Source organism: Peromyscus leucopus, chromosome 8b (genome assembly GCF_004664715.2).
Source record: "Peromyscus leucopus breed LL Stock chromosome 8b, UCI_PerLeu_2.1, whole genome shotgun sequence".
In the NCBI taxonomy this organism is placed as follows: Eukaryota; Metazoa; Chordata; class Mammalia; order Rodentia; family Cricetidae; genus Peromyscus; species Peromyscus leucopus.
This window is the reverse complement of record NC_051086.1, coordinates 29017347-29042662: the sequence shown is the minus strand read 5'-3', so window position 1 is coordinate 29042662 and position 25316 is coordinate 29017347. Positions and strand designations below refer to the sequence as shown.

General features: G+C 45.8%; 2 protein-coding genes across 3 annotated transcripts in view; one reads left to right on the top strand and one right to left on the bottom strand.

Moving 5' to 3' along the window:
• The first annotated feature begins 422 nt into the window (after positions 1–422).
• LOC114707339 (group 10 secretory phospholipase A2) lies at positions 423–14932 on the top strand. Its single transcript, XM_028890053.2, has 4 exons — positions 423–570; positions 3112–3262; positions 4628–4734; positions 14058–14932. Exons 1-4 carry the CDS (start codon positions 513–515, stop codon positions 14198–14200), a joined length of 459 nt encoding a protein of 152 aa, XP_028745886.1. The 5' UTR covers positions 423–512; the 3' UTR covers positions 14201–14932.
• Positions 14933–17671: 2739 nt separating this feature from the next.
• Positions 17672–25316, bottom strand: part of Bfar (bifunctional apoptosis regulator) — a 37615-nt gene continuing 29970 nt past the window's right edge. For both annotated transcript variants that reach the window (XM_037200845.1, XM_028890051.2), the window contains exons 6-8: positions 25040–25213; positions 21449–21651; positions 17672–19218 (exon numbers count right to left, since the gene is read on the bottom strand). In XM_037200845.1, the coding sequence (XP_037056740.1) occupies positions 19026–19218; positions 21449–21651; positions 25040–25213 (570 nt within the window). In that variant the 3' untranslated portion in view covers positions 17672–19025. The remainder of the gene's footprint in view (positions 19219–21448; positions 21652–25039; positions 25214–25316) is intronic.

Below are 25316 nucleotides of genomic sequence, written 5' to 3'. Positions count from 1 at the left end.
CAGTTCACCACCACCAGGGCTCCAGCCCTGTCTTTTACCAGAAATGGCTGCATGACTTTGGGCAAACTTTGACTACCTCAGTTTCTCACTTTGTGGTGGTATCACGGGGAGACTATATAGAGAGAGTCGATTGCCACCGCCCCACAGGAGCACAGCTGCAGGGCAGGCGTTGTAAAATGCTAAGGTAAATTAGCATTCCCGTGCTCTTCAACATCAACACGGCATCTTTTTACTCCGTGGAGGCATCTCCGGGCCTGACCCCCTTTTATCCTTAGCACTCCATTTGGTGTCTGGATCCCTTCGGGGGACTAATCTGCAGAAGTCAGGGACAGACACTCCCCAAGACGCCAGGTGACCACGCCTGTTCGACTCCGCCCCACGGAAAGAAGGTGAGGTGGGGGCGGGATTGGAGGTGAGGGTCGGCAGGATTGCTGAGTGTACGACTAGCCCTTCTGGTCAGTCCCACACCTGCCACCCTCCTACGCCTGTGGACTACCCTGTGCTGGCTAATAATGCTGCTGCTGCTGCTGCTACTGTTGCTGCTAGGACCTGGACCCAGACTCAATGAGGGTGAGTGACCAGCGAGGGTGGGTGACGACTGGCTTCCTCCAGCCCAAGTCAGATTCCATACCTCCTCATTTTTTCTCACCACCTCCAACTCAACAGACCCTTAAAGCACCCAGAAGCCTTAAAATCCACAGTCCTTTCTTCAGATGCCTACATACCTACCTTCCCAGACACTCAGGAGCCCTGTCTCTGATTCCTTCCAGCGCCCTCCACTCAGGCATTCCATTCAGGAACTCAGCGGGTGACGGGTGTCAGAGTCCTCCCTCCATAATCCCCACAGTTACTGCCGTCCTCTCCAGCAGCCTGGAGCTCCCAGCCCCTGGTCCTGAGCCCTCTGAACTGGCAATCACTTGCCTTGTCTTTGGGGTCTGAGGTAAGACTTCCAGGCAGGACCCTGTGGGTAGGAGGATCAGGGATAGGAATTAGACTCCTGTGGATGGGTGAGGAAACCCCCTTTAGAGAAGCTTCTCTTGGTGACTCCCTAGTCCTGGGGTACCTGGCCTTACCTGAGTACTGAGGTGGGGTGAGGGTTGAAGCCAGGACAAAATCTTCCAGATCCATGTCACAGATCCACCAGCTGGGTAGCACAGCTCAGGGATGCCTAGGACGACTCACACTGGGTGTATACCAGCACTGAGTCCTTGGGCCTGTACAATGCCCCGTGGGTCCTGGCACTGCCAGTGGAGGCTGCCCACATAGACAGAGCAAACAGACCCCAGCCTGACCGCCCCACCTATGTTAGCACAAAGGGAGTGTTTTGTTTGGTTCCAAACCCAGTGCTGCTGTCTGTCCCTCACCTGGGTCCTTCATGGCTGTTCCAGCCTCTATGACAGCAGAGTGGCTAGGGGCGGAGTGGGGGAGCTGGGCAGATGGTTTCAGGGGACAGTGTTGGGAGTGGTTAGGCTAGGAGTGTCTGACCTGGGCTTGGTGACTCCTGAGGTCAGCAGACCTTTCCTAGAAGCCTTTCTGTGTGTCAGAATATGCAGCTATGTGAGTCAGAGATCTGTTCTGGAAGAGCATCTAATCAAGAAGAGCACTCCCACAAACAGGCACAGCATGGGCCACCTGTAGAGTAAGTAAGGCTTCTGTGAGCTGGCTGAAGAGAAGGCAGGGGCAGTAGTGTGATGGGCCTGACTGGAGGGATGGCTGGGTTCTGGAGAGGTAGGAAGGCTTGAGGGTCAAGCTTTGGATCTCCACTGGGATATGGAGTACCGTGGAATTGGGAGCTTTACCCTGAATCCATGGGAACCATGGAAGGCTCAAGGCAAGTGTGGGGACTGTTGGAAGAGGGCAGGCTTATCATCCAGAAAGGAAAGTGTAGACTAGGCTGGCCTCAGACTTCTATCTAGCCAAGGACCTTCACTTCTAATCCCTCTGCCTCCACCTTGAAGTGCTGGGGATCACGGGTACAGGCTACCATGTCTTCAATGCTAGGGATGGAACCCAGTGTATGCCAGGCAAACCCTCTACCACCCGAGTTAGAGCCCCAGTTTCTCTAAATTCAGTTTTCTTCTTATCAGAGATACCTTGAGAACCCCCTCTCAGCCTCTAGTGTGGTACTTGAGAGAAAACATGATTGGATTTAACTTTAGTGTGGAGCCCTTAAATAAGTCATTATGATGGAAACATGCTCTAAGTGACAGACCAGAGCCATGGCAGCCCAGGGCCAGGCTGCACCTCCATTGTATTCCATCCTGGAGTGGTGGAGGGGAGGGTGCGTTGGACACAGACACTCTGCAAACAGACTTGGGCGTTTGGTCCTGCTCTCTTGCCAGTGTCCCCAGAGCCTTAGCTCCACAGCTGCGAGCTGGGGGAGTTTGGAGGCCACTTTCCCCAGCTGGTCCCTTTTTCACCTTTCAAATGCAGGGTTTACTGTTGCACCCATTGAGTACTATTAGAGGAGTACCAGGACCCAGAGAAATGGCTGGACTCAGGCTAAGGAAGGAAGCTGACCTTGAGGTGAAAATAAAAGTTGATATATAGGGTCCTAAGCCAGAGTCTTAGAGGAGAGTAGAGAGGCTCAGAGACTCAGAACCCCCAGACAGCCTCCTTTGTGCAAGGATATTCTTCAGCTTATCTCTTATGACAAGCAAGCACCTAGCAAATCAGCATGATAAATATTGAATGCACAGCGTGTAGTCTGATTGCATCCGAAGGGGCAGAGCAGTGAGAACCAGGGCATTCTAGGGAAAGAGGTCAGCCTGTGCAAAAGTCCACTGCTGTGGTCTCTTCTATAGTGTGCTCTACAACTCATTTTTCTGCTCACATTGCCTTGAAATCTGGATTGTAATGGAGTTTATAATGTGCAGAGCACCATGAATGCCTTGTCCAACTTTATTCTGAGAGTTGATGCCACTCTATCCCGAACTATGCAAATGAGGAAATCAAAGCACAGAGAAACTATCATTTGTCCAAGGGCACACACCTAAAAAATGGGATAAAACCCAGACAAGTTGAAACATCTAGATCCTTGTCAGACTAGTGCCCTTCACTAGGGATAGGGAAGCTCTGACCTTGAAGCTCTGACCTTTGTTTATCCCTCAGCAACAAGGAGGTCACATGTGTACAAGCGTGGGCTCCTGGAACTGGCAGGAACCTTGGATTGTGTTGGTCCTCGATCACCGGTGGCCTACATGAACTATGGCTGTTATTGTGGCCTGGGTGGCCATGGAGACCCACGTGATGCCATTGACTGGTGAGTGTACACTGGGACTCAGAGTACAAGATCCCCCAACTCCTAGGACAGCCAAGGCCTATGAGGAAAAACCCCAAACTGAAGTCAGGTTTGAACTAGGAAGATCCCAGACCTAGCATTACCCTGTTTATAGAGGGGTTCCTGGGTTCTGGGGTCAGTAAGAGGCATCTTGGTAACAGCTAACGTTTACCCTGATGACATCACCTAGTAATAACATAAAGCTATCTAGACTATTTATTGTACAGCCACGGATCTATGAGAATCCTTAACAGTCCCATTTCACAGATAAGGAAACCAAGCTACAGGACCATCAAATTGCTTATCTGGACCAGCACAGAGCATAAAGAATACCCTGTGAAAAGCCTGCCCCATGAAAGCTGAGAGCCAAGATCTTTCTGTGACATCTATCATGGCTCTGCTCAGGAAGAAGCATGATGCTCATTCCCACTTGATAATAAAGTCCCTGGGGCTTCCAGAGACCCAGACACTAGCCATTGCCACAAAGCTAATTCAGTGATCAGTGTAGAATGTGGCTACCTCCTCCCTAGCTAGAGACAGAAACATGTTGGCTTGCCCTGGACCTTGGGTGCATCTCAAGACAGCCGTGCACTCCTATACTCTGGCCGTCTGGTTCCCACACCATCTTCAGAAGTGTCTCTGCAGTTCCTACCCCCAAGAAGCCTCCCCTGAAGCTTAGCTAGGGCTGCCACCTCCTCTGGACTCCGAGAGCCCCTCTGGCTACCCCCACATCACGTAGCTGATCTGCCTCCCTCTAAAGACTGGAGGCTTTCTAAGGACAAGGTTGGAGCTGACTGCCTGAAGCCTCAGCTGAGTGTTGCAAGGTGTGAGGGCAGGTGTGGGTGTCTCTCAGGGAACTGTCCAACAATAAATGTTTACTGAAGTTCTACTATATGGCAGGCTAGCTGGCCCTGGAGGACACTGTGAGGAAAGGAGATGATAGGGTTCCACAGAGTTCCAAACGGTATGAGGTTTATAGTGAGAATTTATGATCAACCTTCCTGGTAGGAGGGAGGTTTTATGACAGGGTGTGACAAGAGATATTCCTAGCCTAAGGAAAGAGAAGGAAGCATGATCACTTCTGGGTGGAATCTGGTGCCTGGGGCCATTGAGTTGTCCAGGCAGAAGGCACAACCTGGACTGAGGAAGGAAGGGAGCTCAGAGTTACAAGGAGGCAGGCAGGGGCAGGCCAGGTAAGGTCAGGGAGCAGGGCTGGTCAGCCAACCCAGGATTGGTACTATGAGCGACCCCATGTCCATGAGAGGCCACTAGCCCAGCCCTGGTCAGATGGAGGCACCAAGAGTTCTCTCTGACACAGCTATTGCTCTGCCAATGCTGCACCCCCAGGTGCTGCCACCGCCATGACTGCTGCTACTCTCGAGCTCAGGAGACTGGCTGCAGCCCCAAGATAGACCGCTACGCATGGAAATGCATCGACCACCGCATCCAGTGTGGTGAGTGCCCCAAGTGTCCCCTGGGCATCCTGCAAGATCCAAATGGCTTCTGTGCCCTCGTAGTAAGGTACCACAGCTTCCAGCTCTCCATCGACCACATGATGGTGTTACCTAAGAGTGACCTTCCACACCAAGCCCTTGGAACACACATCCATATTTATCCAGTGTCTGGACAAAAAGAACAAGAGAAACAACACTAGGTGTAAACAACTGAAAAGTCCATCAGGAGGGAACTGGGTAAACATGCTCATGTGTCCAAACTGCAGACTATGCTCCAACATGAAGAAAGGATGACGTAGAACCATACATTTGAGAGCCTGTCTGCAACAACAATAACAACAAAAAACAAACAATCGAATAGAAACTTCAATTAAAAATGTGATCTATAGAGCTGGTGAGACTATGTAATTGTCCTTCTCTTCCCTGTGCTGAGGACAGAACCCAGGGCTTCCTTGGCTGGTGCTCTACTACTGACCTAAATCCCCAGGCCCCGAGGAGGCTCTTTCTTTCTCCTGCTTCAGCCTGCCAACTCTTAGGATTACAAGTGTGCTCCACCTAGGGAGAAGGGAGATGTTTACCTTAAGGCACTGGGTAATTGGGAATGTAGCTCAGGGTGGGGCACTTGTCCAGGTGTGGGAACCCGGGCACTAGCACTAGGGCTCAGTGGTGCCCTTCCATTTACAGTTTTCTTTCAAATCACAAACAGACTGTGGGTAGTGATAGAGTTGGGCCAGTGTGGCTCAAAGCAGGCACTGGGCTTCTCCCTGTTCTTTCTCTTTTTCTATTTGTGACAGTACTAGGGATTAGACCTGGGCCTCAAACATGCTAAACAAGTGCTGTCCACTGAGCCACATGGCCCTAATTCTCTCCTTTTTCTTTTTAATTTATTCTTTTGTTTTTTTTGAGACAGGGTTTCTCTGTGTAGCCTTGGCTGCCCAATTGCTTTTTTCTTTTAAATGAGAATAAACACAACACAAATTTCACAAATAATAGCTATTATGATTATTTAATTATGAGTGTGTCTGTGTGGGCATGTGCACCTGAGGAGTGCTTGCTCTGGCTTTCCCCGCTTGGTCTAGGAAGCAAACTTAAGTCCTTTGGAAGAACAGGAGGTACTCTGAACCACTGAGCCATCTGTCCAGCCCCAGATTTCATTGCTTCAGCTGGGTTGGGGATGCAGTAGCTCATTGGTAGATCACTTACCTAGAATGTTAAGGCCCTGGGTTCCATGGCCAAACTGGAAAAAATTATCATTTGAAAAGAAATTTTATGTTTAATTTTTGAGCTTCTAATTTCATCGTGCCTTCCTTCCCTTCCCCCCCTCCAAACCTTCTCATGTACCCCATGCCTTGCTCTCTTCCACCATTTTAAAGTGAAGAGCAAGCTGGCAAGATGGCCTAACAGGCAAAGGCACTGGCTGCCAAGCCTGAAGACCTGCGTTTGACCCCAGGACACACATGGTGGGAGGAGAGAATTGCAAGTTCTCCTCTGACCTCCTCTGTACACACACACACACACACACACACACACACACACACACACACACACACACACACACACACGAGCTCAAAATAAGTATAGTAAGGATCTAGTGCAGTCTTGCCAATACTTGTGATTTCTGGTTTGCTTTTCTTTCTCTTTTCTTCCTTCTTATTCTTTGTTAATTTTTGGTTGGTTGGTTGGTTTGGTTTTTTGTTTGTTTGTTTTGTTTTGTTCTTTGTTTCTCCAAACAGCTAGGGTTTCTATGTGTAGCCCTGGCTGTCCTGGAACTCACTCTGCAGACCAGGCTGACCTCCAACTCACAGAGATCCTCCTGCCTCTGCCTCCAGAGTGCTGCAATTAAAGCTGTGCGCCACCACTGCCCGGCTTCATTTGCTTTTTTCTAATAAATCATCAACACTATGTTTTCATATGCTTCTTGGCTGTTTTTGTATCATTTGGAGACATGCTTATTTGAGGACTTTACACAGATCTCAGACAGTTTGTAAGTCCAGAAATAACAGGTTTGGCCCACCCACCTCAAGCTGACCCATAGGAGGATTTCTGATGGTTTGATAAAAGCCAGCATTCCTCAGGAACTTGTGGAACACGTTTTCTGTCCACCAAAAGTAGTCAGTTCCCTTGCCTCTGACAGAAGGTACATATATGGCTCTCCATTGACATACTCTCACAGCAGCCATCAGCATATCAAAGCCCATGCCTGCTTCCAGGCTCCTTCAGTCCCTATTCACAAGCACCCATTAAATATGTCAGAGCCCCACCTAGGATCCTGATCCTTCACGACTTCTCCTACCCTAAACTCCCAGACCGGCTCCAGCTTTCAGGTTTCCCTCCTAGCAGCTACTCATTCTCCTTTTCTCTCTATTCTCTCTTTTGCTGTCTCCATTTTCTCTCCCACTCTTTCACCTTCCTGCAGATATCCCAGTTTTGCTTGTTTGTTTTGTTTGTCTTTGCTCTGGACTCTTATTCCAGATGCCTGAATATTTTCTTTCTCTCATCCACAACAAAGACCTCCCCCAAAGGAGCAACCTTTCAGCAGTTTCTTTACTGTGCCCTCTTGCACACAACTTTCAACAGAATTCTTTTTGCTGTTGTGCATCTTTCTTGTAGCTGTAGCTTTGTTCTGTGGGTTGTCCTCCTTTTCATGAGGACATCCTTGATACAAATGTTTTTCATTTTGCTGACATCCTAGTTAGCTATTTTTATTGTTGCCCATGTACTTGATGCTTTAAGAATCCATTGAGAAACACAGTATAGCAAAGATTTCCTTCTAATAGTTTGAGATTGATGGCAATGGTCCACTTTGAGTTTTCTTGTGCGTGCGTGCGTGCGTGCGTGCGTGTGTGTGTGTGTGTGTGTGTGTGTGTGTGTGTGTTTTCGAGACAGGGTTTTTCTGTGCCTTTCCTGGAACTCGCTTGTAGACCAGGCTGGCCTCGAACTCACAGAGATCCATCTGGCTCTGCCTCCCGAGTGCTGGGATTAAAGGCGTGCGCCACCACCGCCTGGCTTGAGTTAACTTTCATACAAACAGTAGGATAGGTCTAACTTCATTCTTTGGCATATTGTGATCCAACTGTCTCGGCACTGTCTCCTGAAGAGGCATCTTTCCTCTCTTGGACAGCATCAGCACCTGTGTTTTGATCACTGACCCTGTGTCTGTCACCTGGAGTGCTGCAGAGGTGAAAGAACTCAGAGTGTGTACGTGTGCTGCTTTCCCTCTTCGTGTCCCTCCTTCTGAGTCTCCACTAAAACCCCAGCTTCTAGATACTGCTCTAGAGGCAGAATGGAACATGCCCAGCTTCTAGAGACTGTTCTAGAGACAGAACGGAACATGAGCATCACGGGAGGGTGGCTTCAATATTCACTGCTCCTGGCCCTGTCTCCCTAGAAGGAAGGCAGAACTGGTAGTGTAAAGTTGGGGTGGGCCAGAGGGCTCAGTGGGTAAAGGTGCTTACTGCCAAGCTTGATCCATGGGTTCCACATAGTAGCAGTATGAAAAACCAGAGTTTGCTAATATGGTGTATCCACCATCCCCATCCCCACAAAGAAAATGATCCCTGCCTTTAATCCCAGCACTCAGGAGGCAGAGGCAGGCAGATCTCTGTGAGTTTGAGGCCAGCCTGGTCTAGAGTGAGTTCCAGGAAAGGCACCAACACTACACAGAGAAACCCTGTCTCGAAAGAAAAAAAAAAAAAAAAAAAAAAAAAAACCAAAAAGAAAGAAAGAAAGGAAGGAAGGAAGGAAGGAAGGAAGGAAGGAAGGAAGGGAGAAAGGGAGAAAGGAAGAAAAGAAAATGATCCCTTCGAAACCAAAATAAATAAATGTATTATGTATGAGTGTTCTACTTGCCTGTATGCCTACACACCAGAAGAGGGCATCAGATCCCATTATGGGTGGTTGTGAACCACCATGTGGTTGCTGGGAATTGAACTCAGGACCTCTGGAAGAGCAGTCAGTGCTCTTAACCTCTGAGCCATCTCTCTGGGCCTAAAATAACTCTCTTAAAGAGTAAAGTTGAATCATTGTGGAAATGTTACATCCCTTTTCACATGCTTTGTACGCGCAAGGCAAGCACTGTACTCCAACTGAACTATATCCTATTCATTTTGTGTTGGAGAAACAGACTCAGGGTAAGAAGTGACTTGTCCCTGAACTACTAGCATGGGCAAAGATGTGAAGAGACTTTGTGGGGAAACAGATCTTACAGCTTTCCTAGCCTCCCTCCTGTTTGTGGGTCCCCAGTTACACTGTGGGATGGTGTCCACAGAACGTTTGCTGCTGGAGTCTGCTTGTTTTCATAGCTCCTTCCCTGAGCCACACAGAAAGGCCCAAGGTATCTGTTATGCATTTGCAACAAAAATATTCTGTTATTCTGTTTAGGGATATTCTGAACATAGCTGTTTATTTAATTACAAGTTTGGCCTGTTTTCCATTTATGGGTCTGACAAACATATTTAAAAAAAAATTCAGCCTATAATAATATTTACTAGTAGGCTTTAATTTATTTATTTATTTTTATTTTTTTATTTTATTTTTTTGGTTTTCAGACAGGGTTCATCTGTGCAGTCTCTTGGCTGCCCTGGAACTCAGTAAACCAGGCTGACCTTGAACTCACAGAGACCCCCTGCCTCTGCCTCCGAAGTGCTGGGATTAAAAGTATATGCCACCACTGCCTGGCTCAGGCTTTATGTCTAACCCATGGGAGCTAGTTTTCCTTTTCTTTATATATTATTTACTTTTGAGATAATCATTTCATACCTTAGTGCAGGTTGACTGGCCTTGAACTTTCCAAACTTCTGTCTCAATCTCTAGATTGCTGGGAATACAAGTGTGCACCAGTGGCCTGACTCTTGAACTTCATTCTTTAACAGTGAGGACCCTCTGGTGGAGCTCAGGCCACAGAGCAATGAACTTGTCTTACTTTAGAAAGCCTTTCTTGCCCGAGGAGAAGACTTTTCCTAGGTTGGAATCCTGGGTGACTCCTTCCCAGGTCTGTGATCTTGGCTAAGTAATCCCTTTGAGCCTCACTTTTCTAGTTAGTAAAATGGGAATGATAAAACATACTTGTGGGCTGGAAAGATGTCTTAGGGATTGAATGTACTATCCTCCAAGCCTGACAACCTGAGTTAATCACCAGGACCCACATGGTTAGAGGAAAGAACTGACTCCTTTAAGTTGTCCCCTGAGCTCCATAATCTCTCTGTCACACACATGCACAAACACAAAAAATAAATTAAAAATATAATAAAACAATTTTAAAAATGATAAACTTTGAAAAACACAGTTGTTGGGTTTGTATCAGCACTGAAAATAATATAGGGATCTAGTTTATTCTCTCAACATTGTCTCTCCTTCCCTCCTTCCCTCTCTTTCCTGTGTGGATGAATGCACATGCATAGCGTGTGTTGTCGGAGAACAGCCTGAAGAAATCAGTTCTCCTCTTCCACCATGTGGGGCCTGGGGATCAAGCTCAGGCTGCCAGGCTTGGCGGCAAGCACCTCTCCCCATAGAGCCTTCTTGCTAGCCCCCAAATGCTTAAAAAATTTTTATTTTATTTTTATATGTATAGGTGTTTTGCCTACATGTATTGCTGTGCCCAGTGCCCAGAGAGGTCTGAAGAGGGCTTCAGATACTGAAACAGAGTTAGAGACTGTTGTGAGCCAGTGGGTGTTGGGAATCGAACCCAGGTCCTATGTAAGAACAAGTGCTCTTAACCTCTGAGCCATACCTGCTGTAACATGGACATAGTAAACCTCAGAGCATGAAGCATAGTGACAGGAATAGGTGACTCCATTTGTATGAAATAGTAAATCTCTGCAGACCGAAGAAATGAGTAATTACTCAGAGGATCAGAGATGGGGAAATGAGGAGTGACTGTTTAAGGTGTAAAGTTTCTTTTGGGGTGATGGAAATGAAGAATTAAATAAATGCTAACAATGTGAATGTACTCAATTTAACTAATTTGTTTAATCAATTACTTAATACCTTGTTAATAAGCTGTCTTTTTTCATATGCATTGGTGTTTTGCCTGCATTTATGTCTATGTGAGGGTGTCTGATCCCCTGGAACAGGAGTTACTTACAGACAGTTGTGAGCTGCCATGTGGGTGCTGGGAGTTGAACCCAGGTCCAATGGAAGAACAGCCAGTGCTCTTAACTGCTGAGCCATCTCTCCAGCCCCAAGCTAACTGTCTTAATTAAAGTTATTACTGTTGCTGTGATGAAATGTTATGACCAAAGCAGCCTGGGGAGGAAAGGGTTGATTTGGCTTACACTTCCACATCACTGCTCATCACTGAAGGAAGCCAGACAGGCACTAAAACAGGGCAGGAACCTGGAGGCAGGAGCTGATGCAGAGGCCATGGAGGGGCGCTGCTTACTGGCTTGGTCAGCCTGCTTTCTTATAGAACTCAGGACCTCCAGCCCAGGAATGGCACCACCTACAATGGGCTAAGTGCTCCCCCATCAATCACGAATGAAGAAGATGCCGTGCAGGCTTGCCTACAGCCCAGTCCTATGGAGGCATCTTCTCAGTTGAGCTCCCTCTTCTCCCATGGCCCAGCTTGCATCACGTTGACATAAACCAGCCATTAATAATTAATTCTTTTGCAGTGCTGGGTTGAGCCTAGTGCCTCATGCATGCCAGGTGAGTGCTGCTGATCTACACCTCAGCCCCCAGATTAACAAGCTCCTCTGCCCTCCTTTCTTTAAGTCAGTCTTGCTATGTGGCCATGGCTGGCCTGGAGCTTGCTCTGTAGACCATGATGCTCTCAAACTCCCAGCAGTTAAGAGCGTTCATTGAGCCGGGCGGTGGTGGCGCACGCCTTTAATCCCAGCACTCGGGAGGCAGAGCCAGGCAGATCTCTGTGAGTTCAAGGCCAGCCTGGGCTACCAAGTGAGTTCCAGGAAAGGCGCAAAGCTACACAGAGGAACCCTGTCTCGAAAAACCCAAAAAAAAAAAAAAAAAAAAAGAGCGTTCATTGTGTGGTTGGTACCATGACTTTCAAGACAAGGCCTGCCTCTACCTCCCAAGTGCTGGAATTAAAGACGTGAGCCACCACACTGTATAAAACACAAACTTCTGTAGGTTTTTGTTTGTTTTTTTGTTTTTTGTTTTTCGAGACAGGGTTTCTCTGTGTAGTTTTGGTGCCTGTCCTGGATCTCACTTTGTAGACCAGGCTGGCCTCAAAATCACAGTGATCCGCCTGACTTGCCTCGCGAGTGATGGGATTAAAGGCGTGCGCCACCACCGCCCAGCTTCTGTAGTTTCTTGTCCAGCCCTGGGGTACACGGTGTCCTGGTTTGAGCTCCAACAAGCTTGGCAGCTCCTTCCCAGGACCTTGTTGTTTACAGCCTGCTTGGCCTCTCTTCCTTCATCCCCTCTTGTCTGCAGCTTTCCTCTGTGGACATCCTTTAGTCTCTACTGCACCTTTCTTGCAGTTTCACAAACTACCCTTCAGGGATGCTTACCGAAATGATGATCCTGCCCCACCTTTCACATGCTGGAATTACAGGTGTGCTCCACCATGCCTTGTTATGTGTATAGCTAAATGCACATGAAGTGAGGCATGGAGGTACATTCCTGTAATCCCAGTACTGGTGAGGCTGAGGCAGAATGACTGCTTTGAATTTGAGGTCAGCCTCAGTTACATAGTGAGTTTGAAGTCAGTCAGTGTAAATGGACATTTCCTGTCCCAACCTCCCAGTCCCAAATATACACACAGAGGCTTAAATGAATTATAAATGCTTGGCCTATGGCTCAGGCTTATTACTCACTAGCTCTTACATTTTAAGTTAACCCATATTCCTTATTTACGCTCTGCCACATGGTGGTACCTTTATTAGCATTGCATGTTCATCCTCCTGCTCCCTCTCTGTCTGCTGGCAACTCCTGACTCCTCCCTTCTTCCCATCATCCTTAGTTTGGTCATACTGCCTTATACTTCCTGCCTGGCTACTGGCCAGTAAGCTTTTTATTAAACCAATTTGAGTGACAAATCTTTACAGTGTACAAAGAGATTATTCCACATCAGGTCAGGGCTACATAATTCCTTCCTTCACCCTCTTTCTCTTTTTGTGGTCCTGGGAATCAAACCCAGGGTCTCTTGCATGCTAAGCAAATGTTCAACCACTGAGCTACAGTCCTAATCCTAAGAAGGACTTTGAGAAAGGAGACAGAAAGCATAGTTGGGAGCCAATAAATCTTGAGTATACATCCAGTGTCAAGCCTTGTTTTTACTACTTTTATGTATATGTGTGTTTGCCAGTGTGAATGTATGCCACATGGGTTCATGTGCCCAAGGTGGCCAGATCCCCTGAAGCTGGAGTTACAGAAAGTTGTGAGCCACCTGACATGGGTGCTGGGAACTTACTTGGCTCCTTCAGAAGAGCAGCAAATGCTCTGAATTGCTGAGCCATCTCTCCATTCCTAACTTTTATTTATTAATTTTGGTTTTCACATAGGGTTTCTCTGTATAGCTCTGACTGTCCTGGAACTTTCTCTGTAGACCAGGCTGGCCTCAAACTCAGAGATCTGCCTGCCTCTGCCTCCCGAGTGCTGGGATTAAAGGTGTGCACTACCACTGCCCACCTAATTTTTAATTTTTGAGTCAGGGTCTCATGCAGCTCAAGCTGGCTTCAAATTTACTAGGTAGACAAGGATCACCTTGACCTTCAGATCCTTCTGCCTCCACCTCCTAAGTGCTGGGACTACATGACTGTCACCATGCCAGTTCTGGTGCTGGAGATAGAGCCTAGGTGTTGCATGCTAAGCAGCCATGCTGCCAGCTCAGGGTATTGCCAGCTCTGGGGTGGCACTGTGTAACAGCCTTACAAATTGGAGAATGATTTCATTCTATTTACTTACTTTCTACTTATTTTGGTGGTGGCAGGAACAGAACCCAGGGCTTTAGTCAAGCTAGGCAAGTACTCTACCAATGAGCTATACCCTCAGCAGTGTTCCTGTTTGACATAAACGTTAGACAAGGTCACAAAGCCAAGAGCAGGAACTCCAAACCTAGGCCTGATAGTCGCCAGGCGTCCAGTCTTATCTGAATGGATTCCTAAGTGAAACAGGGTAATACTGACACAGAAGAGAAGACAGAAGCTTGTTCCTTTGACAAGCCAAGTTCCTTTCTCGTGGAAGTTAGCTGTCACTGCTGCCTCCTGGAGTGGTCTTGTCGGGGGGGGGGGCACTAGAAAGCTGTCAGGTGTCACATAAGTGCAAATTATAACCTGTTCTGCTTCTGGCTTTACTGACTTACCTGGCATTTATTCTCAGTGTCTGTAAGTCTCTGCTCTAACCTGTTTCCTTACTTCTTCCAGGACCTGCAGAGAACAAATGCCAAGAACTCCTGTGCAAGTGTGACGAGGAGCTTGCGTACTGCCTTGCAGGAACAGAGTATCACCTGAAATACCTCTTCTACCCCTCGGTTTTATGTGAGAAGGACTCACCCAAGTGCCACTGATAGGCTGGCCTTGAAATGTTCGTTTGACCACGGAAATGAAGTTTGCTTTCAGTAATGAACAACTTCATTCAATTTCTGCAGGAGGTAGTGGGAGCCAGGTGATAAAGCCTTGTGTTTGCTTTCTCCCTCCATTCAGGAGCTTGGGACTGTTAGCCTGTGGAGTGGCTAGTTTGATGAAAGCTGAGTCCTGGGTCTGTCTTATACAGCCACCACTGTGCTGTACTGCTATCAGTGTTGAAGCTCAACCTTTATGAAACAGTGTGCTATCTTCTAACCTGCTGTTGATGGCTGGGGGTCAACTGGGGATGAACTCCTGCTTGTAGGCTTGGCTGTGGTAATAAGATTGCCACGTGATACACCTAAGAACTGTTACTATAATAAAAATATTCCCTACCTTTCTCAGCCTTGGGTAAAATTTACTTCCTGAAAGCTAGGTGTGGTAGCACACACTTGCAGTATTCTGCTGGGAGGTTGAGGTTGAAAGGTCACCTGAGCCCAGGAGTTTGACACTATCTTGGGTAGGACAGAAGACTCTGTTTCTAAAAGAAAAAGAAAATTATTTCCTGGGCTAGTGGTACAACTGTGTATTAAAGCATTTGTGTAGCATGCTTGAGGTTCTGAGTTTGATTTCCAACATCTCAAGAAAAAAAAAAAATCAAAAGAAAAGAAAACGTAGAGCAATATATGAAGCACTAAAAAGTGAAACCACAGGCCAGAAGAATGGCTCAGTGGTAAACAGTACTTCCTGATCTTCCAGAGGACCTGACTTGGGTTCCCAGCATGCATATTGTCTAGCTCAACTGTTTTAACTCTGGCTCCAGAGAAGCTTGACACATCTGGCCTCTGTAGGTACCTGCCCTCACATGTACATACGTCCACGTGCCCCCTGCCCCCACCACCAATTAAAATCTTTATAAAGATAAAGCATTCCCAAGTTTTGGAATACAAGAAGGAAGCTTTTGCTCTCTCTGCCTGCTTACCCTCACTCTAGATCACAAGTCCATTCCTTCACTGGCTTTAGAGCCTACTTCTTTGGAATTCCAGTGTATACTGAAGATCAGCTGAGACATCCAGCCTTGTAGACTGAGCAACTACTGGATTCTTAGATCTTCCATACACAGGCAGTCATTGTCAGATTATCTAGACCACAGCCTGTAATAAATCACCTTTCTATAAAAAGAGTTCTGTTACTCTAGAGAACTCTGACTAATACAGATTCTGGTACCAGATGTGGTTCTAGAACAACAGAAGTATAAGGAAGACTCTTTCAAGCATCTGAAATAGACCTTTCAAGTCACCAACACCTACAGCTACCAAAGTCTCTCCAGTTACTGAAGCCTTTCCTGGGAGCTTGGAGAGTACTGAAAGCCCATGCTGTGCACTGTATTACAAACTTAAGGAGATAAATGCATTTTATTTTCCTGATTCACCAGTTGTGAGCAGCAATGGAATTAGTGGTGATTCTGTACATAAAACTTTTGAGCCGGGCGGTGGTGGCGCACGCCTTTAATCCCAGCACTCGGGAGGCAGAGCCAGGCGGATCTCTGTGAGTTCGAGGCCAGCCTGGTCTCCAAAGCGAGTTCCAGGAAAGGCGCAAAGCTACACAGAGAAACCCTGTCTCGAAAAAGCAAAAAAAAAAAAAAAACTTTTGAGCCGGGCGGTGGTGGCGCATGCCTTTAACCCCAGCACTCGGGAGGCAGAGCCAGGTGGATCTCTGTGAGTTCGAGGCCAGCCTGGGCTACAGAGTGAGACCCAGAAAAGGTGCAAAGCTACACAGAGAAATCCTGTCTTAAAAAACCAAAAAAAAAAAAAAAAAAAAAAAAAAAAAAAAGCATTTGTATAGATACTTGGTTTTTTCCTCAATTTCTTTATCATGTGATACACAACAATTAAGAGAATATCAATGGTTATCATATTTAAGTTTGAGATACTAAAAGAATGTCCCTCAAGGGACACTACTCAACATTTAATGTGTGTGCGGTTGTACAAGTGATAGTTATATTATGATAGGCATAATTATGACCGGCTAAATATATAATGCATTTGTTAACTGTATGTGGAATAGTTATATTATGTTTAGGTGTTATGACCTGGCTGTTTTTATTTGTTAATTAATCATGACCTAAGGACATGTGATTATGTGTCAAGTTAACAAGGAGTAGATTTGTGATGGCTATTCTTGGTTGTCTCCTGGACCTAACTAAAATCCAAAAATGTTAGACACACCTATGAGAAATTTTTGCTTAATTTGAAGTAGGTAGATCCACTTCTAATCCAGATCTTGGAGATAGGAAGACACCTCAAAGGTGACATCCTTTGAGGATCCCCCTTACTTGGGATCCTGAGGTGGGAAGACACAGCTTTAGTCTGGGCCACGCCTTCTGCTAGAAGCCTGTATAAAGATGAGGAAGAAGGAGGTCCTTTCTTTGCCTGCCTGACCTTGCCTTGCTAGCAATCTAGTCCTTCAGTAGCTTTAGAGCCTGTTTCTTTGGATTCCAGTGTATACTGAAGAGCAGCTGAGACACCCAGCTCACCCAGTTGGACTGAACCACCACTGGATTCTTGGACTTTTCATTCACAGCCAGCCATTGTTGGATTAGCTGTGCCTCACCACAAATAAAGCCCAGGGTTCCAACAGAGGCATCTCCTATTTGTCAACTGTTTCTTAGGATCTGTATGAAGAAATCTTCCTTTGGGCTAGGGGATGTCGCTAAGTTAGCAGAGTGCTTGCCTTTCATGCACAAAGCCTAGAGTTCCATCACTAAAACCACAAAAAACTGGGTGTGGTTACATGCACCTGTAATTCTAGAGACCCAAAGATCAGAAGCTTAAAATCATCTTGGGCTATGGTACCAGTTTGAGGCCAGCCTGGGCTATATAAAGCTCAGATTTGGAGATGTCTGAATGTTTCACATGGACACCTCCATTTTGACGTCACTAAGCCTCCCTGGAAGGGTAGGAAGACTCAAGGATTAGAGCAAGCCTTTGGTCCTGGCTGTGAGCATGCCTACTCTAATAGAAGCTGGAGCACCAGCCCATCTGGTTGCTGTAGTCCACACCTCCTCTTTCCCCAGAGCAGATCTGGGAATTACTCATCTTTGAGATATGGTATTGGTGTACATGGGGTCAGCATGGAAGGCCATAGGTGGGAATGGGATATCGGGAGGCTAGCTACTTATGGTTTAACCTGGGCACTACCGAACCTAGCACAGCCACTAATAACTTGTCAGTCACTCTACTTCATCACGGGAAGAAAAGCAGGAAGGAATCTCCAGGGTTGTCTCCAAGAATGCACAAATGCTACCGTGTGCCTGAACCACAGAGTCACTGTCTTATGTAGACAAAATCAGGGGGCGCTGGGGCTCCATGAGAAAACTGGGAAAGAACATTTTTCCTTCACTGGAGAGATCACTAAGCAGCATCTTGGTTCAACACCCCACTCAATGTGATTGAGTCATAACACACCAAGCAATGCATGATTTTCCTTGTATTTCCTCAGCAATCAGATTTCTCTATAGAGGTTTTATTTGTATAAAAATCTTTAATTTTTATTTCAAGTAATTTCCCAAACTTTCAAATGCAAAGTTTAAGTGAAATCTTAAAGGGTTAATGAGTTACAAAGTCTATTTCTCTTGCTCTTTCTCTCTCTCTCTACACACACACACACACACACACACACACACACACACACACACACACACACACACACATTCTCTCTCTCTCTCTCTTTGGATTTAAGCTTGTGTCCATAAGGCCAAAGCTGACAAGCTCACACTCTACACCTGCTGTGTCCACACTGGCAAGAAATAAATGTCACCCTTCAGCTCACTCCATATTTACGAAGGCAGCACTTGGTATAATTATACCCGATGCTGTACTTCAGAACAAGACAATAAAGAGTATGTATTATACGATGTGAGAGCAGCTTACAAAAATGTTTCCTTGAATAGACTATACTGGATTTATCCTGCAGATTAAAATTTTTCAAAACAAACCCCACGCAGTGCTCTCAGTCACCCGACTAGGCTCAGCCTGATGGGAATCCAACTCAGCTCCCTGTTCACAGAAAGGAGAATTGAATTTCCAATGTCAAAACAGGAAACAAGACAGCTAGCTATCATTCTCTCTCGGCCTGAAGCTTTCTCTGGGTTTACTCTGAAACCTACTCACTACTCAATAAGAAACTGTGATTGAATTCTGGGTTTTCCTCTGTCTTTTGTATATGTAACTATCCATGCCTATGACCAAACTCTATATCCTTGTTTTCCTAAACTTGACCCACAGGACAGGACTGGCACCAAGAAGCCTGGTTTCGGGGGGCCTGTCAGTCCATGAGGTTAAGGCTAGTAGACCACGATGGCCTTCTTTTTTATTTTTATTTGCTTTGAGACAGGGTTTCTCTGTAGTCTGGCTGTCTTGGAACTCTCTTTGTAGACTAGGCTGGCCTTGAACTCAGAGATCCTCCTGCCTTTGTCTTCCAAGTGCTGGGATTAAAGGCATGCACCACCATCTCCAGCCTATGGAGGTCTTCTGACATGTCACTCTGAATTGTGTTCACGACCTTCCATCCAATTGGCCAGAGTAGCCTGAGCCTTCTAAGTCCACGTAAGAAGAGTGGCTGAGTATTAGTCAAAGAGTCCCACCTGACCTGGGTAGCAGTCAGATGCCAAGGTCCAAGAAACAGAGGAGGAGGGGACCTGGCTGAAGCCTTGACACAGAGGCAGCACCTTGCTTTACCAGGGGTAGAAATGAGTTCCTTGCCTCTCTCAGTGTTACAGCTTGGATGTCAGGGAGACTCACAGGCTCTCCTGGACCTTGCTGCTGATCATAACACTTGGGTTTCCAGACGTCGGACCTCCTTGACCACCAGATCAATGTTAATAATTGGGTTGAAGTACAGAGCCCAGTAAAACAAACAGTTGCAGACAAACTGAGGAATGAGTGGCCAGAACATGGCCACGAATAGCCCCTGCGTAGACACTTTCCAAAAATGGCTCCACATCCTCTGGGGCACTGTCCTGAAAAGAAAAGAAGAGTGGTGGAGGGCAGGCTTGGACATGGTGGGGCACTGAGGGTGTCTGCCCCGTCATCTCATCTGTTCCCACATCTGGAGAAACACCTCTGCCTCACCAGTACTAATTTTTTTGTTTGTTTTTGTTTTTTGTTTTTTTTCAAGACAGGGTTTCTCTGTGTAGCTTTGTGCCTTCCCTGGATCTCACTCTGTAGCCCAGGCTGGCCTCGAACTCACAGAGATCCACCTGCCTCTGCTTCCCAAGTGCAGGGATTAAAAGCATGCATCACCACCGCTGCCGCCGTCTGGCTCATCAATATTAATTTTATGTGTGTTGGTGTTTTGCCTGCATATATGTGTGAAGGTGTCAGATCTTGGAGTTACACATAGTTGTGAGCTGCCATGTGGGTGCTGGGAAATGAACCCAGGTCCTTGGGAAGAACAGTTAGTGCTCTTAACTGCTGAGCCATCACTCCAGCCCCCTACAGGCCAATCTTAAAGACATTTTCTCAATTGAAGTTCATCTCTAGCTTGTACTAAGTTGACAAAAAACTAGTAAGCACAGGATCTTACTATTGTCTCAACCCTGTTACCTCCTGCCTCAGGGTTCTGAGTAGCTGGGACTATAAGCATGCACTATTGTGCCTGGCTCTTTGTGTTGTGCTGTGGGATGGTCTGTATGGCAAATGTGTTGCTCTGATTGGTCAATAAATAAAACACTGATTGGCCAGTGGCCAGGCAGGAAGTATAGGCAGAGAGGAGAAAAGAAAGAACAGGAAGGCAGAAGGAGTCACTGCCAGTCGCCACCAGGACAAGCAGCATGTGAAGATGCCGGTAAGCCACGAGCCACGTGACAAGGTATAGATTTATAGAAATGGATTAATTTAAGCTATAAGAACAGTTAGCAAGAAGCCTGCCACGGCCATACAGTTTGTAAGCAATATAAGTCTCTGTGTTTACTTGGTTGGGTCTGAGCGGCTGTGGGACTGGCGGGTGACAAAGATTTGTCCTGACTGTGGGCAAGGCAGGAAAACTCTAGCTACAGTGTTCATTGTTTTTGTTTGTTTGTTTGTTTATTTTTTTGTTTTTTGTTTTTGCAAGACAGGGTTTCTCTATAGCTTTGGAGCCTGTCCTGGACTAGCTCTGTAGACCAGGCTGGCCTCGAACTCACAGAGATCCGCCTGCCTCTGCCTCCCGAGTGCTGGGATTACAGGCGTGCGCTACCACTGCCCGGCTAGTTTTTAGGTTTTTATTTTTATGTATTTATCTCTTTATTCTGAGACAGGATCCTGCTTTGAAGCTCTGTCTAGCCTGGAACTCACTATGTAGACCAAGGTCCCAAAGATCTGTCTGCCTCTGTTTCCCAAGGGCTGGGATTAAAGGCATGTGCCACCACGCTGGACTTCCCCAGGTTGATTTAGTCATGGTGTTTTATCACGGCAATAGAAACCTAACTTAGACAGACTCTAACAAAACCAGACCACCACACACAGTGCAGTCTGCCTTCTGGACACAGCAACTTTCTTTCTTTCTTCCTTTCTTCCTTTCTTTCTTTCTTTCTTTCTTTCTTTCTTTCTTTCTCTCTCTCTCTCTCTCTCTCTCTCTCTCTCTCTCTCTCTCTCTCTCTCTCCCTCCCTCCCTCTCTCTCTCTTTCTTTCTTTCACCCATCTATCTATTATTTATTATGTATACAGTGTTCTGCCTGCATGTATGCTAGATCTCATTATGGATGGCTGTGAGCCACCACGTGGTTGTTGGGAATTGAACTCAGGACCTCTGGAAGAACAGCTAGTGCTCTTAAACACTGAGCCATCTCTCCAGCCCCGACAGTAACTTTCTTATTTGCTGATTAAGCAGTATTTGTCAGACCAGAGCCTGAGGAGTCTAGGCAGAATTTTTTTAAAAACTTATTTTTATTTATTTATTTTAATTATGTGTATATGTATGAGTCCATGCATGGGTTTCTGCACATGAATGCAGTGCCCTCAGAGACCAGAAGTAGATGTCAGATTCCTGGGGCTGGAGTTACAAGCTATTGTAGGCTGCCTGATGTGGGTCCTGGGGATTGAACTGCAGTCCTCTACAAGAGCAGCCCTTGCTCTGCACTGCCGAGCCCACTCCATCTCTCAGCACAGAATCACCCCATCCCAGCCTGAAGGATGCTGTAAAGGACTTCCTCTCTGATGTTCTTCACTACCCCTTGTTGCTCCAACCATCAACCACAGAAAGTCACTTACTTCAGCTCACTTCTCGACCAGATCTTCCAAAAAGAGAACAACTCCAGAACAGAGAGCAGCATGGCATTGACGATAAGGAAGCGTGATGTCCAGTAGTGGACCTCCAGCCAGTCCCAGGCAAACTCTGCAATCAGCTGGTACGGGAGAAAGGAGTACTTGACAAGAAATTCTCTCCACTGCCTCCATGTGGGCTCCCTCAGGTCCTTAAAGAATCACACACACAGTCCCAATCACAGGACCGACTTACACAAGTGATGTTGACATTGTATGCACATACGCACACGCCCCTTTAACAATCTATGTATTTTTTCCAGACAGCATCTTTTTATATAGCTCTAGATGGCCTTGAACTCACATTTTCCCTGCCTCAGTTCAGAGTTCTAAGATTAAAAGCACGTGGGTGGCTTAAAATAGAATATTAATGTATCAATTTCCCTTGTAATAATTCATCTTAAAATAGATAAGGATGGGGCTAGAAAATGGCTTAATGGTTAAGCATGAGGGCCAGAGTTTGGATCTTCCGTACTTCATAAAAGGCAAGTATGGAACTGAAGATGGGTGGCAAAGGCCCTTCATCCCAGCACTCTAGAGACAGAGGCAGGTGGATCTCTATGAGTTTGAGGCCAGCCTGGTCCACAGAGTGAGTTCCAAGACAGCCCCTGTCTCAAAAAAAAAAAAAACAAAAAAAGAAAGAAAATGATTTTTTTCTTTTCTTTTTTCTTTCTTTCTTTTTTTCTGGAGCTGAGGAACCCAAGGCCTTGCGCTTGCTAGGCAAGCGCTCTACCACTGAGCTAAATCCCCAACCCCATAGGTGTTTTGTTTTGTTTTTTGCCGAGACAGGGGTTTCTCTGTGTAGTTTTGCACCTTTCCTAGATCTCACTCTGTAGACCAGGCTGGCCTCGAACTCACAAAGATCCTCCTGGCTCTGCCTCCTGAGTGCTGGGATTAAAGGCGTACGCCACCACCACCCAGCATGAAAATGATTTCTTGATAGTGTGTACTTACACTTTAAATTCGGTGTTAGCCGACAAAAAGTGAGCTTGACACACACACAGTCGGGTTCCTGGTGCTTGTGGAAACACAGACATCCACAGCTCCTGTGCGCACCCTCATAGGCATGTCATAGCTGGAAACTAGGTCATTACAGGGACACCTGTAAAGCAGACTTTCAACTCCATTCAAGACCAAAATCAGTAGGCAGGCACTTGACTGCAGTGTCTAAAGGGGTCTTTGGAGATGTGAAAATTCTGCTTTAGCATTTATGGGTGTGGGTTACAGATCATACTTCCTATATTCATGACACTTTTTGAGAAAAGACAGACTATAATAATTAATCCAACAGTAGCAAATGACCAAGTAGAATCAGAGAAGCCGTCCCAGTAAAATGAGTCCCACAGGAGTTGGGGGATGACACATGACATGGCAGAAACAATTGGCCGATGCAAGTCGTCATACCCTGGACCACGGCTTACTACTGTGAGGCCTTCAGAGAAGATCCAAACCCTACTTTGTAGTAGGCTAATTACTGCCCTTTAATGGTCCTGCCAAATTTGAAAGCCCATACTAATCTCTTAGGATGTTCCGGACCTACAATAACTTCTTTTGCAACAGAAGCAATGCTTTAAAAAAAAAAATAATATTTCAAGATTAAAAGGGCCATCACTCTGGTTGGATAATGCAGAAAACAAAGCTGGTTTCCAGGAGAGGGCCAGTCTTTCTTTTCTTCTTCAGGGAACTCTCCCTGCAAAATTACACAAAGGCTGGTGTACTCTCCGTACGACACTGAGGTATGGTAGAATTACTGTAGCTACAGTTTTCTCTCCAGAACCCGCCAAGCCTGGCAGCCCAACAGCCCACTTATAAAATAATCACTCAGAGGCTTATATTATTTAAACTGTTTGGCCTAATGGCTCAGGCTTCTTGCTATCTAGTTCTTCTATCTTAAATTAACCCATTTCTATTAATCTATACCTTGCCATGTGGCTCGTGGCTTACCGGTACCTTACATCTTCCTTGTTATGGCAGCAGCTGGCAGTGTCTCTCTGCCTCAGCCTTCCACTTCCCAGAATTCTCTTCTCTACTTGTCCCGCCTATACTTCCTGCTGGCTACTGGCCAATGAGCATTTTATTTATACAGCGCGATATACACAGCACTTCCCCTTTTCTTTTTTTTTTTTAAAAAAAGGAAGGTTTTAACTTTCATATAGTAAAATTACATATGACAAAACAGTTATCTAGCAAGAATTACAGTTACAATCTCTAGTCTAGTTATAATATCTAGCCTATTTGTATTTGGCAAAATTAAAGAAGATACCCTATCTATCCTATATTTGTGAGTCTAAGGTTTCATATCTAACTTATCTTTTATCATAACTGAGGAAATAACAATCTAGTCTTCAACTACATCAAAGGTCCCAGAAGGATATAATATTATCTGAGAACTGGAAGGACACAAGCAACTTTTGGGAGTCTTGCCGGGTGGACAGAGACAGCTGGCAGCCTGGATAGTCACTTAATGTTCCTTTGTAAGTTGGGGCATCTGTCTTCAGCCCACAGGCCTAGAGTCTCTCAGTCTTTTCTCTCTGTGTCCTGTGAAATGTCTGGCAGTTTCCTCTGTGAAGCAGGAACCTAAAGGACCATTTCGCCAAGCAAAGTTCAGTGGTCACCTTCCTATGGGTCCTGCATGTCCAGTTGATCAAGCAGTCCAGGCAAGAACAGTTTCTTGCCCAAATGGCTATTTTTACCAAGAAGAAGATAAACTCTATATAGAGTATCTTCAATGCCCATCCTCCTCTCTGAAGTAAATCGATGCTGCCAGGATCAGATATGTCTCATTGTCCAGAAAGTCTAAATTTTTAAAACATTTTAAATGCCATATTCTGTAGGTCTTTGAAGTATTTGAAGATTATCTACCTATCTGAAATATATCTATATATACCTAGAAAACTTAACTAACATGCTACAAGTTTGACTATTATAGAAGACTAATTATTAATCTGTTTTTCTAAATTATCCATTACAATCTAAATGAGTTACATAAACATAATACCTCAAATGAGAATAGAAATATATATATATACAGACGCCGGGCGTTGGTGGCGCACACCTTTAATCCCAGCACTCGGGAGGCAGAGCCAGGTGGATCTCTGTGAGTTCGAGGCCAGCCTGGGCTACCAAGTGAGCTCCAGGAAAGGCGCAAAGCTACACAGAGAAACCCTGTCTCGAAAAACCAAAAAAAAAATATATACAGTATAACAAAATTAACTTTAAATTTGTATCAATAAACTAAAATCCATAGCAATGTATAACATTTTTAAGCAAATTGTTCTTTAAAAGTAGGTTCAATAATCTACCCTTTTATCCTATTATATCTATATCATATCCCCTTTTTTCTTTAGAAAGAGATTGTATTTTTTTTTTTTTTTTCTTTTCTGGAGCTAAGGACTGAACCCAGGGCCTTCAAGCGCTCTACCACTGAGCTAAATCCCCAACCCCCGAGATTGTATTCATAATCAACCTGATTTAAATAAAAATATTGGTTTTTCTCTGTCCCATACCAAATTACCTTTTTCAGGAACTCTGTAGACCTACCAGAAGCTTGGTGAGGATGTCCTCCCCAGAGCTGTCTTCCTGCAGAGGGCAGATGGTATGGATGAAGGGTAGGAAGGAGTCTGTGTAGTCAAACAGGTACAGGTACAGCAAGCCAAGCCTTGGGGAGCTCTTGAGGGCATACAATAAGAACAGGGACCTGCCTGGGTTGACAGCCTGCAGAGGACAAGACAGACAGAGGACCACCTGCACTCCTTCAAAGTCCCATGACTTTTGCCGCCAATCTTTTGTGTAATATAGAGCCCATTTGTTGGGGTAT